Source organism: Squalius cephalus, assembly GCF_949319135.1.
Source record: "Squalius cephalus genome assembly, chromosome: 13".
NCBI classification, from domain to species: Eukaryota; Metazoa; Chordata; class Actinopteri; order Cypriniformes; family Leuciscidae; genus Squalius; species Squalius cephalus.
The window spans coordinates 32,066,453-32,080,517 of NC_137134.1; the positions used below are offsets into that span (position 1 = coordinate 32,066,453).

Sequence of the window (14,065 nt, forward strand, 5' to 3'; positions counted from 1 at the left end):
TTTAACTGAAGACAGAGCTATCAGTAAAACGGTTTTGAGCGTGAGGTATTTCATGTCCACAGTTTCCAGGGGTTCGAAGGGATACGTTTTCAGGGCCTCCAAGACCAGTGAAAGATCCCACATGGGAACCGAGGGGGGTCGCGAGGGGTTCATCCTCCTGGCTCCTCTAAGGAAGCGGGAGATGAACGCGTTTCTTCCTAGTGTGCGGCCCAGCTCTGAGTCAACGAAAGCTGAGATGGCCGCAACGTACACTTTGAGCGTGGAGGGGGACCTGCCCGCGTCCAGCAGCTCTTGAAGGAAGCATAATACATGCGAAACCCCACATGCCTGTGGATTGATCCCCTTAGCAGTGCACCATTTGGTGAACACCGACCATTTAGACGTGTAGAGCCGCCTCGTGGAGGGAGCTCTAGACTGTGTGATCGTGTTCATAACCCCTTCTGGCAGGTCATCGAGTAGCCATTGAGGCTCCATGCATGCAGAGACCAACGCTCTGGATGAGGATGCCAAATCAAGCCGCGGGCTTGGGAGAGAAGGTCTCTCCTCGCTGGTATCGGCCAGGGGGCTGAGTCTGCCAGCTGTATCAGTTCCGGGAACCCAGCTTGGTTTTCCCAGTACGGGGCTATGAGGAGCACTGTGTGGCGCACTTCCCTGACTCTCTTGATGAAACTGGGGCAGCAGAGAGATCGGGGGAAAAGCATATAGCGGACTGCTGGGCCAGTTCTGGGCCAGCGCGTCCTCGTTCTTCGTAAAGAACTCTGGGCAGTGAGCGTTGTCTTTTGATGCAAAGAGGTCGACTTTCGCTTTGCCGAAACGGCGCCACAGTGACTGGACTGTCTGGGGATGTAGAGACCACTCCCCAGGGGGAACGTTGTCCCTGGACAGTCTGTCGGGGCCCTCGTTCAGGTGGCCAGGCACATGCGCGGCTCTCAGCGAGCGCAGAGAGTGCTGAGCCCACACGAGGAGGCGTTCCGCCAGGGTGCAGAGCGTCTGTGATCTGACACCGCTCTGGCGATTCACGTAGGCCACTACCGATGTATTGTCCGTACGGACTAGAACATGGTGACCTAGGAGGAATGGGAGGAAGTGCTTGAGCGCTTTCTCGACCGCGTTCATCTCTAGACTGTTTATGTGTAGGAGATTCTCCTGGTCTGACCAGCGGCCAAAGACCGGTCTGCCTTCGAAGAGCGCTCCCCAACCTAGGTTGGAAGCATCTGTCGAGACAACTTTCCGGTGTGAGCTAACTTCCATAGTCACTCCTGTGTGATATCATTCGGCTGCCAGCCACGGCTGCAGGGCTGAAATGCAGTCCTGATTCACTCTGACTCGCAAGCCGCCGGCCGTCCAGGCTCGGTGGGGCACGCGCGCTCTTAGCCAGCGTTGAAGCGGGCGCATGCGCAATATGCCTAGCTGGAGCACTGCTGCAGCTGAGGCCATATGCCCCAGAATACGCTGGAATGTTCTCAGCGGAACCTGGCTGCCTATTTGGAAGGATGCGGCGAGTGACGGATGCGGTGCGCGCGCTGCTCCGATAACCTGGCCGTCATAGCCACCGAGTCCAGTTCTATTCCAAGAAGGAAATTGACTGGCGGGACGAAAGCGAGCTCTAGGTCCAGTTGACCGAGAGACCCAGCCCTTCCAGATGGCTGAGAAGCGCTGTTCTGTGAGACACAAGCTCTGTCTCTGACTGCGCTAGAACAAGCCAATCGTCCAGATAGTTCAGAATTCGCATACCCTGACTTCTCAGGGGAGCGAGAGCCGTGTCCATGCATTTCGTAAATGTACGGGGTGCCAAAGACAGGCCGAACGGCAGGACTGTGTATTGATAAGCTCGACCGTCGAAGGCGAATCTCAAGAATGGCCTGTGACGGGGAGTTATCTGTATCTGAAAATACGTGTCTTTCAGATCGAGAGAGATAAACCAGTCTCCTGGGCGAATCTGCGCGAGGATTTGTCTGGTTGTGATCATTTTGAACGGCCATCTCATGAGGGCTTTGTTCAAATGTCTCAGATCTAAAATAGGTCTTAGCGCTCCGTCCTTCTTGGGTACGAGGAAGTAGTGGCTGTAAAAGCCTGACTCGCTCAGAGAAGGATGAACCTGTTCTATAGCCCCTTTGCGCAGTAGCTTCGCTATTTCTGCTCGAAGCAGGTGCGCTGCTTCCAAACTCACTTTCGTCTCCGTCTGCGCTAGAAAGCGCGGGGGGCGACGAGCGAATTGAAGCGAATAGCCGTGTTCTATAGTATTCAGCACCCATTCTGACGCGCCCTGAATAGCTTCCCATGCTTTGCACGCATAGCTAGGGGTCGAATGGTCTCTGGGTTCAGATCGCCGCGCTGCGCGGGATGGGGAACCTGTATCAGAGAGGATGGAGCGGCGCGCGCGCCGCTGGTGCTCAAACACGGGGGCTGATAGACAGTGCTGACTGGCTGTGCAGCGTATATTGGCTCGATCCCCATGGATGGAGCGTGTTTTGCTGCTGGACACCCTTGGCGTGAGAGCGGCGTGGGGTTTATTGTGTCTGACAGTGGGTGCGCGTGCTCGTGGGCGGGCGCAGGATTTACACTTATGACACGGCCAGTGTTTGGGAGCTTTAGAAGGTCTGTAACCCGAGGTAACTGAGTGGTAGAGCGAGCAATGGGTAGGTGTGAGCACAGAGTTGTGGGCACATTTACTACACTTAATACTCGAGCGGTGTGTGACCGCTTTATGAGAGTGCGCTTTGAGCGCGTTACCATGGGGACCGTGTTTGTGTGTAGTAGTGAGCACGTGGGAGTGGGCACATTTCCTACACTTAAGACACCATTGGCCGGAGCCGGATTTTGTGAGCTATAGAGGATCTGCAACCCGGGGTAACTGTGTGACAGAGCGGGCAGTGGGTAGGTGTGGGCACAGAATTGTGGGCACATTCTCTACACTTAGCACTCGAGCGGGGCGTGCCCGCTTTATGAGAGTGCGCTCTGTGAGCATTACCGGGGAGACCGTGTTTGTGTGTAGCAGTGAGCAGGTGGGAGTGGGCACATTTCTACACTTATAACACCATCGGCGTTATAGGAAACTGATAGAGCGAATTGCTTTGATGGCTCATATGTTTAGACGCTCATAAATACTCAAGCACCATCCTGTGAGCGGGAGGGTGCGAGTTGCGGGTTCGCTTTCTGTGTGTAAGAAAGCTGGCCGCGAGCTCGGAGAAGCCAGCAGAAAAAATTATATATCTGCCGCCAGAGCCAGATTCGAACACAGGTCTCTGGCGCGGAAGCCTAATGTTCTGCCACTGAGCCACAGGGGCACACAAAAGCTTTCAGTCAGCGCGAGCATATGACAGAGCGTCGTGTTTCATTTCGGCGTTTGTTTGCAGGAGCGTGTATTAAAACAGGCTCGTTACTGCAGTATTAGTATTTCCAGCCACCTGAACTTAGAGGGGACTGAGAAATGTGTGAGAAGGCACACACACACACACACACACACACAACACAGAGCAGAGAAAGGATATTATCGCCGGATAGCAAAGCAGGCAGGGAAGGCTGAAGGCGGCGAAGGCGGCCGGCTTCTTCAGGCTGAGATTCTCGGCGTGCTGGTCGCTTGATTCGACAGCGATGCGGAGAGCTTCGCTGAAGAGACAGAAATCAGTGAAGCAGCCTCTGATCCCTGCTTATAAACGCTATAAGCCACACCCCTTTGCGCGGGCTGTGACGCATGAAGCGCGCTGTGCGCGCTCATTGGGCGTGACGTCACGCCCTGGGCTCAGCCATAGGCTGCTGCAGTTGCCGCAGGCAGCCAATGAGCACGCTAGTCAGCCTGCCTAGGTCTGCTTGCTGCCGCACTGCGTTGACAAGATATGGAAAATTAAGGATAATTTTTTGGCTTCAGTATCTCGAGAAAAGTAGACTTTACCCGTAGCGTAGTTTCTACGCAATACGAGAGAACCTCTCGTAAGAGAACCATAGACATTTGTTCAATCTCAGTGAACCCAGGGTGCTTCTCAATATCCCTCCTTGTCTCTTCGCTCCTCCATCCTACAGGGCTGCCAACTTGAGTTTAGCTTTTAAGTTAAAAATTATGCATTTTTTATTATAATAACGTTATAGTATTTTTACATACATGAATTTGAGTAATTTGAGGAGTGTTTCAGAGAAGATATGGAAAAGAGATTAAAGTTTAAAAAAGATTTGATTTCAGAATAACATTTTTTGTAATATTGGAAAAATTTAGTAAATGTAGTTCAATCAAAGTAACTGTGGAGCAGCATGACGGTCTCACAAGTCCTTAACACAGATATGGAACATTGAGCTTGAACAGTGCTCATCGTTCCAGCAACGGTTAGCTGTAAGGTGAAATAATGAAATAAGTTATTCTGATCATTAAAGTGGTGTTAGAATCAAAATAAAATAGATCGTTCAACTGAAGGCACTTTGTGAAATCTAAACGAGTCATTTCATGTTACTGTATGATGTGATATTGGATTGTAAATTATAACTTAAAGTATTAAAAAAATCAGACTGTATTCTTACAGAAAAGGTTGATCTCCAAACAGTTCTCGGGAAGATTGTTGGAATTGTTAGGTTCTCCAGCGCACCAGTTGGTATACAAAAACACTGTTCCATCACTCCACAACCAGTGTCCTTCCTAAAGAGTGAAGAGAGTGAATACAAAGAGTGCACTACTGTTGTCAGACTAAATTTGAATTAAGTTCAGATTTGAAGTCAAACCATCTTCATTAGAAACTTTGCCTTTACTGTTTAAAGCAGAATTTTTCGTTTAGACAAACGAATAGGTCTCTTTAGGATACACAATTGAACTTACTTGTACAGCATCATGAGCACCAATCCAAGAACGTGTGGAAGGAGAAGGCAACAGACTCAGCAGGAAATCATTTTCCAGTTTATTACGCACAGATGCGAGATTCGCACCAAGACTTTGACAGTTTCTCTAAAGAGACAGAATCTTTTTTTATTGTCAATACAATTTTTTTTTAGCATAAAGCAAAAGTGACAAGACAACATTTTAGACATTTGCAAACAAAGTATACTCTAATTGATTATTTGCTAAGTGCCAGTTTTCTGTACTATTTATTTGCAGAAAATAAATTTTTAATATAAAAAATAGCATTCCCACTTTATAGTAAGTGTCTCTAACAAGTATCACTGAAATAAAATGAAATTTAACAGCCACTGACTGAATACTTAGTTTTGAAATATTTTATTTTGAAAAACATTTATCTGAATTTATTTGCTCTGAATTCACCCCTTTGAAATTATTTTACTTTGGAAACCATGTATCTGAATTTATTTTTTTCGAATTTACCTCTCAAAACCTGAATTTCGATGAATATTTTTCAATGCTCACAAATTCAGATTTAAAAAAAAAATCAACTTACAGAATTTCAGATAAAATAGATTCAAGTTGATCAAATTTGATTGCTCAAATTCAGATCTCAAATTTCAAGTTAATATTTTTCAAAGAAAACATCAGTCTAGTTCGACTGCTCAAATTCAGATAAAAAAATTAAAGTTAAATATTCACATGGTAACATCCGGGCTACCCAGGATAGGACAAACAGTTGAGCGCCTATCAGAGCACGACGATCATGTGCGCAAGGTATACAGGTGGCGGTAATACTCCTAAGGAGTGAACGGCCATGGAATGGAAAAAAGAAGAAGAGCACGACCATGAACACCATAGATATCATATGATATCTATGATGAACACGACGACCTGTCTGTCGTGATCCAAGAAGTCGATCGGCACGGAGGATGTTAAACCTGTAAAGATGACTTCCAGGGAAAACGAAGGCGCCCTGGTAAGTTTTCCGTTTATGTACAATCGGACTCAGGGCTCGACAGAACAGAAGTATGTTGTTGCTAATTATGTTTGGAACACATGGTATGGTTTGTGTGACTCGTCTCTCTATGTAGGTAAGTCAGCTAGGCAACGCTACATGTATTTGTATTGAACCGAAACGGTACGGGCGTCACGGTTCGGTGCATGAATTTACATGGAGAATACACGGTATTTTTTTTTTTTTTTTTTTTTTTTTTTTGAGGTAGTGTATGTCAATTTTACGAGTACATTTTATTGCGTCTAAAAGCCCAACCAGAGACAGGAGTTGAAAATTAGCTTCTGCTATAAACTTTCTATGCAGCACTTCAGTGACGAACTTTGCTTTGACACTATGTTTGTTTGCATTGTCCCTGTCAAATAAATAAAATAAATTAAATTAAAGTCATCTTTACAGGTTTAACATCCTCTGTGCCGATCGACTTCTTGGATCACGACAGACAGGTCGTCGTGTTCATGGTCATGCTCTTCTTATTATTATTTCTGTTTCATACCGCCACCTACTGTATACCTTGTGCACATGATCATCGTGCTCTGATAGGCGCTCAACTGTTTTTCCTATCCTGGGTAGCCCGGATGTTACCATGTGATTATTTAACTTGAATTTTTTTATCTGAATTTGAGCAGTCGAACTAGACTGATGTTTTCTTTGAAAAATATTAACTTGAAATTTGAGATCTGAATTTGAGCAATCAAATTTGATCAACTTGAATCTATTTTATCTGAAATTCTGTAAGTTGATTTTTTTTTTCTATCTGAATTTGTGAGCATTGAAAAATATTCATCAGGTTTTGAGAGGTAAATTCGAAACAAATAAATTCAGATACATGGTTTCCAAAGTAAAATAATTTCAAAGGGGTGAATTCAGAGCAAATAAATTTAGATAAATGTTTTTCAAAATAAAATATTTCAATTCAGTGGCTGTTAAATTTCAAATACTTATGTCTCGTATTTGCTTCCATAATAAAATCCTCATGACAATTTACACATTTTAAGTACATTTTACTGCTTCTGCTCTGTACAACTTCCTTTTATAGTGTTGTTAGAATCAAAATAAATTCTAACTTTTATTTTTATTACCAAAAGACAGATGTTAAGACATGTATGTACACAATAAGTGCATTGTCAAATGATTCATTTAAACTGTTAGAAATTATTCTGTGGTGAAGTAAACAATATGCACTTACTGTGTACATACATGTCTTTACATCTGTCTTTACAAAAGTTAAAGACATCTAATATAAAATGTGACCAAATCATCTTGTTGTAACACATTACCTCTGCTGTGATCCAGTTAGTCGATTGAGAAAAGTACTTGTAGCATCGGAGTCCAAATTTTATCCATCCTGCTGGGCATCTACTGGCTAAACCAACTGTGTCCAGTCCATTAACATTTCTTGTAACATTCACTGCAAAGAATGTTTTAATTTGTATTTATGTAGCTTATTTTATGTTTTTATGATTATGTGCTGAAAAATGTGTTTATACACTGTAAACCCCTTATTAAATCATGTAAATATTAGTCAATGGAATATTGTACATTTCCAAAATGTTTTAAAATAGCAAGGGTTTTTACAAATAAATGTCTTGGTTACCTTCTGTATTCCCCATGGAGAAGATGATGAAAAGAAGCAGACAACTTTTCAGCATTGCCATGATGAACCTGAAATTAATAAGCAGGTACAGTTAAATGTCTGCATGCACTCATATGCTGCACACACATTTAAACACAAAGCACAAAAATACTTCTGGAAGAACATTTATTCAGAACTCACTTTGGTTGTTAAATTGTTGCCGTCAGAATCTCAGAGGAAGATTTTGTGAAGAGCCAGAGCCTGTGTAACACCATAACATTCTCATATCTATTGAATGAAGATGGATCATATTTATACACATAATATCAGGCAATAACATCCGGGTGTCCTGGGCAAAGATCAAACTTTACCATTTCTGGCATATTAGTTATAGATTTATAGTAACAATTAAGAGAGGTCAAATGTTCAAATGTATGTGCGTGTCTTGAGTTCCTGTTTATGTGCGAGGAGTGTTCAAGGTCAAGTTCTTCACTGAAAAAAAAAATTTGTGCAAGTTTTTGCACTCATATTTTTTATAAGGAAATGTCACATGTATGGAATTAACTAAGTTAGGTCAAATTAACAAAGTAAATTTAACTTGGCCAGTTAGAATTTGTGGAGTAATTTCTACTCATTTGAAGTTTACTTTGCAATACTCTGTTTCAAGTACATTTCACTCACTCTTTCTTTGTAAATTTTACTCAATGTAGCACTGATTTCCTCACTTCGAGAAAATCCATTCTATATGTCATAAAACCACAAGTTACTGAGCATGACAACGATAACATAACAACAACAATAAGGTAAGATAGACTAGATGGCTTAGATAGATGGCCTAGATAGATAGATTTCTCGAAAACTATTCTAACTATCTATTCTTTAAGAGTTCTCCTAAATGGCAATAAAAGGTTGTTTTTTTTTTAGATTTCTTTTGCTTGAATTCTGCAATCTCTCAAGATGCATACATTTAACAGGCACTTAGCCTACATTATTAAACCTTTATTTGAATATGGAAACATTTTATTTTTAAATATAAATTTGAATATGGCAACATGATACCTCATTCTACAATATTTCTATCACTGAGAGACTCCTCCCTCATCAGCCAATCACTGTGGTCATAGTTAGTTATTCACCCACAAGTTGTTTCAAACCTATATGAATTTATTTCTTCTGTTGAACAAATTAAAATATTTTGAAGAATGTTGGTAACCAGACAGCTGATGAACCCCATTGACTTCCATAGTAGGAAAAAAAAAATACTATGGAAGTCAGTGGGGTCCATCAACTATATATCACCTTGTGAGCGTGAGGCACAAACATGAGCCCAGCACTTTCCATAATGAAATAAAGACTTTTGAATGTTTTGTTCATCAATAACTTCACACATTCAGTCGCTATGTGATAGCTCAACGTGAAAAACTGCGTTAATGAGAAATTGGCTGATTTTCTGACGTGAAAGTCCCACGACAAGTATTTTATTGCCGCTTTTGTTTAACAAACTTTTGCTATTGCAAGTAATGAAATCTCTAATGTTTTCATCTTTACATTAATACCAGCATCATGTAGTGCAAATGTTTAAATAATGGACATATTGCACAGGCCTTTTGAATCGACAAACAGCTCCATCTGTTTATTTGGCAGTATAAAACTTCAGGTCGTTTTTTTTTTTTAAAGATATTAGAGGTGCAGAAGGCCAAGCAAAACCCATAATCATTACAAAGAGTAAAGGTCAAGCACAAGGTCTATGTGCATTGATTCGAATAGCTAGGTGTCCCCCAGGGCATAAACGGATATTACATTTTTGTGGGAGTTTCCAATAATCCCGATGAGCTGTGTCCGAAATCGTCCTCTATACCTTTAAATAGGGTATGGATTGCCGCTGCTTTCACTACTAGCAGTTCGAACAGTCCGAACAACTGATTCAAAACAAAAGTTTCGAAAATGGCCATCACAATACAGATTAATGAATATGGTTACTCTGTATCCTCAAAACAAGGTCAAAGTCTCAGTGTCACAGATTGGTCAAATAGTGAAGCGAGGATTCAAGTTCAGGAAACTCAAGATCTTTATTAAATAAAACAGGCATATGGCATATGGCAAGAACACGAGGGAACATAGACAACAAACCAGCACAGGACTGCAAACACAGGGAGACTAAATAGGGAAGCAAACAAAAAAGGGTAACGAGGAAAGCAGGTGGGGCAAATTAATCAATAATCAGGTAACAAGATGGGAGGGGCTAGACAATTGACAGGAGAGCACATGGCACAAGGAAATACATGACAAGTGTTGTAAAGTTTTTCTTTCTTTCAAAGCAAGAACCAGGAGAAATTGGGTTCACGTTCATGAAGTTATTCTTTATTGAGGACTTCGCGTTGACGCGGCTGCAGTTCTTCCAAAATCTAACTAATGTAACTTTACATGTTGTCTTATAGGCATTTCAGTGGGCTGTCCCTTATACACAGCCTTTAGGAATGACTACTGAATCTAATCGTCTAAAGACAATAGAGGCAATTACCCCCTAACTGAGATAATGGTACCCCCCCAAATTGTATAAACAACACATGGTCACGAGAACTAAGACTAGGTAAACATTCACACACAGTTCAACTCTTAGTTGGAAGATCAAAGACTAACAAAACCCCTGACTATTACAATGTTTAGACAGCTGACTTACAGCTGACTTCTAATCAGTAAATTGATGCCATCATGTTCATCTTGAATGTCCAATACAGTGTAGTTCACCTTAGTTTTTTCATGTGATGTTATGTAAGGAAGTATCTTAAACATATTCTTAAATTTGTAATCCCCCACAAGCCATGTGCTACAACATACCAGACTATACACAAACACATGACAAACCGGGAATGCCAGAGCTCTGTCACCAACCCAAGATGTAACCCAAACAGAAGTGACAGAACTCTGACACTCAGAAGTTGAAATGCTCTTCCAGCCTTTGATCCCGTCTTTAAAGATGTAATATCTGTAATGAACAACTTTGACTCTTTTATTATACCCTTAAATTATCATTTAGGTCTATGTATGATTCATAGCTGTTTATCAGTTCAATAAGCAATATTCAGTTTTCTGTTCAATTCTACAGGGATTTATTGGTGTGACATAGTTTTACACTAAGTTGTGGGGTCGCTGCATACAATTATAGCCTAAAATGAAAACAGCAACATAACTAACATGAAACATAAAATGAAATATTCAAGAATACTTATCGTATCGTTTTGGCCATCAGATGGCCCAATACACCAGATTTGAGTAATAAACCCTTTACAATCCAGTTCCAGAGTAAAGCATTTCAAACACTAAACAATTAGACCACACTCATTTTAAAACAATATATGCAATATATTTCACACTATTTATAATGTTTGTTCTGTTTTCTCTTTTCATCCTCTTGCAGCTCTGACGTCATTGACCAGAAGAACAGCAGCGGCTGCAGAAGCCACGCCCATCAGCGCAGTGACAACCAATCGGAGCACAGCTTCAACAGAATCACAACAGGGGGCGTGGCCTTCTGGAGAAACTAATGAAACAAATGATAAATTAAATTTAGATTTTCAACAAGCTGACATTAGTCTCTGTCATGACCTAATACGATCTTGTTTTGTGCTCCACACAAGAAAAAGAAGGTAAAAACTGTTCAGAAAAGCCGCTTTCCGACCAAGTAGTTCTAGGAACTAGTTCTAGGAACTGTCCACTTCCAAACAGTTCTAAGAACTACTCTCCCCCAAACTCGGTTTTGCTGTTTGCGTTCGCACTGGCCAAGTGGCCATAGGAACTGGTAGGAGGGGTAAGGGAGTGACGCAAGCACGGTGACTTTTATTTTGACGGCGCGACAGACCTTTATTTTGGCGGCGCTGAGAACGCCAGAGCAAACAATGCTCGCATTCTCTGTGTTTATTAGTTAGCGATCTGTCTAACAGTACTGTTTAATATCTTATTAGATAGAACTGTTATAGAAAGTAGACAGTATATGAAAAAAGGTTATTAGCCTACATAATCATGTTTGGCTTGGTCACCTCAAAGTTGCGTTGGATTTTCTCTTCAGCATTTAAGGTTTAGAGACCCATCTATCACTGTTTTCCATGTTTGTATAGTTAGTTTATGGAGTAAATATATAGGCTATAATCTGTGTTTACATTCTAGCTGTTTTAAATATGGCGGGTGCTGGTGTTCCGCGTGCGTTCGGTCAATCAGCGTATACTAAACGTCACGGATAGTTCCTATAGCGCTGGTTTAGACCCTACTCTGAAGTAGGACCTAAATGAGTTCCTACAAATGGAGTTCCTAGAACTAAAATCGTTACTAGTTCCTGCGGTGCGAACACGCCGACATCCGGGTACTATAGCCAATAGTTCTAGGAACTGTGAAAAGGTTCCTCCGGTCGGAAAGCGGCTAATGACACAAGTAAATGATGACAGAAGCTCCTTCATTCTTTAAATTAATTCAGTGAATAAATGCTATGATATCAGGGTTGATATCAACTAATATCATCAGTGCTGTGGTACCTGCACATGTGTGACAGAGTGTGTTGATGTCCAGATGTGTGGTCTGGTTGCTGATGGGATTGTTCAGCACACAGCTGTAGGTGTTTTTATCCTGATATTCCACCTCCAGAGGTAGAGAGAGACTGATGCTGAGATCACACACACTGATGCTGGACAATACACTGATTCCTGCGTACCAGGAGAGAGTCGCATCACACACATTCAACACTGATGAACACAACAATGAACAATTTAATGATGATGATGAACAGTGTGAAGAGTTACTGATGATGACAGGAACAGGAAGACGAGCTGAGAAACATGAGAAATTTGATTTGATTGTAAGAAAAAAAAATGGTTGACGTCGAAGATCTCAAAACGTTTATTACGCCCCCAGGCGAAAGCCTTTACAGTCAGCCCAACACTCAGTATGTGCACAAATCACAATATAAGGGTATCAGGTCCCCCTGTGCTAGGCGGCCCTTCCCAAAACATGTGTCAAACCCTAGCCACACGAGCCCTGGCCTGGCAAGCCATCCCCGGTGTGTCGAGTTGGGTTATTAACACAATAAATTCCAATTCGCTCGCAGACCCCCAAAGTTTCAGGCGGTCGTCGAGACTTCGGTGAGAAGCAGCGTGTGTCACGTGCTTCGCTCCGAAATACAAAATTTGTTAGCAAAAGGGGCGATAGAACTAGTCCGCGTTCTAAACTATTAGTGCGCGTGCTAAACTATCTCGACGATTGGCTGGTTCTAGCTCAGTCGAGAACCAAACTTTTATTACACAGAGTTTTGATTCTCAGCCATCTGGAATGTCTGGGTCTCAAAATCAATTTATCCAAGAGCAAACTGGGTCCCAGCCAGAGTGTGATCTTTCTGGGCACAGTTATCGACTCTACAACTATGAAAGCGCGGCTCACACCAGAGCGCACACTCTCTATTCAACAGCTGGCAGCCTCCTTCAAGGCAGGCGAGTGCTCACGCCTGAAAAAGTTTCAGAAACTTCTCGGTCTCATGGCAGCCACATCGTCAGTACTCCGTATGGAACTACTGCGCTTGCGCCCACTGCAGCACTGGCTCAAACGCCGTGTGCCAGCCCGTGCATGGCGGTCAGGCAGCCTGCGCATCATGGTGAGTCACAGTTGTCTACAGACCCTGATTCCCTGGCGGACTCAGAACTGGTACCACGAGGGCGTGACCATGGGGGTGAATTCCACATGGAAAGTGGTTTTCACAGACACCTCTAACCGAGGTTGGGGAGCGCTGCACGAGGGCAAGCCTGTCTCCAGCCTCTGGTCGAGCACGGAGATGAGCTTACATATCAACTGTCTATCAACTGGAAATGAAAGCAGTTTGTTTGGCCCTCAAACCATTTCTGCCAAACCTCAGGGGACACCAGGTCTTAGTCCGCACGGACAACACGTCAGTGGTGTCATATATAAACCGCAAGGGCGGAGTTAGGTCGGGCAGCCTGTTCGCCCTGGTGAGAGACCTCCTTATTTGGGCGCAAGCTAATCTGAGCTCTCTGAGAGCAGCACATAACCCTGGTATTTGGAATACGGGTGCGGATATGCTGTCACGGGGCAACACTCCCCAAGGCGAGTGGTCCCTGAACCCTCAGAAGGTGCGTCTGATATAGAGTGTGTTTGGCGAGGCAGAAGTCGACCTCTGCGCAGTGTTCTTCTCGAAGAGCAGGGATGCGTTGGCCCATCACTGGCCCAGCCTCCCCCTTTATGCATTTCCCCCCGTTTCAATGATCCCCTGCTCTCCTGCTGGCACTGGCATCTGTCAAGCGAGTGAGAGATCTGCAGGCGCTCTCTGTGAGCCCCTCCTGTTTGGAGTTTGGAATTGGTGACTCTAAAGTAACCTTCAAACCCAGGCATGGCTATGTACCCAAGGTGCTCTCAACACCGTTTAGAGCACAGGTTATCACATTGTTAGCTCTTCCCCCTTCCACACAGGATGGGGAGGCTAATTTGCTCTGCCCTGTCAGAGCACTGAGAATATATCTTGAGCGTTCTGTGTCTTTTAGACATTCAGAACAGCTCTTTGTCTGCTTCGGTGGCTGATCCAAGGGATCTCCAGTCACGAAGAAAAGGCTGTCCAGGTGGATAGTGGATGCCATATCTCTGGTATATCCCTCAGTTGGTC

At 43.2% G+C, this 14,065-nt stretch overlaps 1 protein-coding gene across 1 annotated transcript; it reads right to left on the reverse strand.

The window, feature by feature from the left end:
* Positions 1 to 4,254: 4,254 nt before the first annotated feature.
* Positions 4,255 to 7,123, reverse strand: LOC307169981 (ladderlectin-like; the record flags this gene model as incomplete). Its single annotated transcript, XM_079890889.1, has 4 exons — positions 4,255 to 4,322; positions 4,510 to 4,624; positions 4,802 to 4,927; positions 7,115 to 7,123. Coding segments are annotated over 4 exons (318 nt in total), but the record flags the coding sequence as incomplete, so codon positions are not given.
* Between the last annotated feature and the right edge of the window lie 6,942 nt (positions 7,124 to 14,065).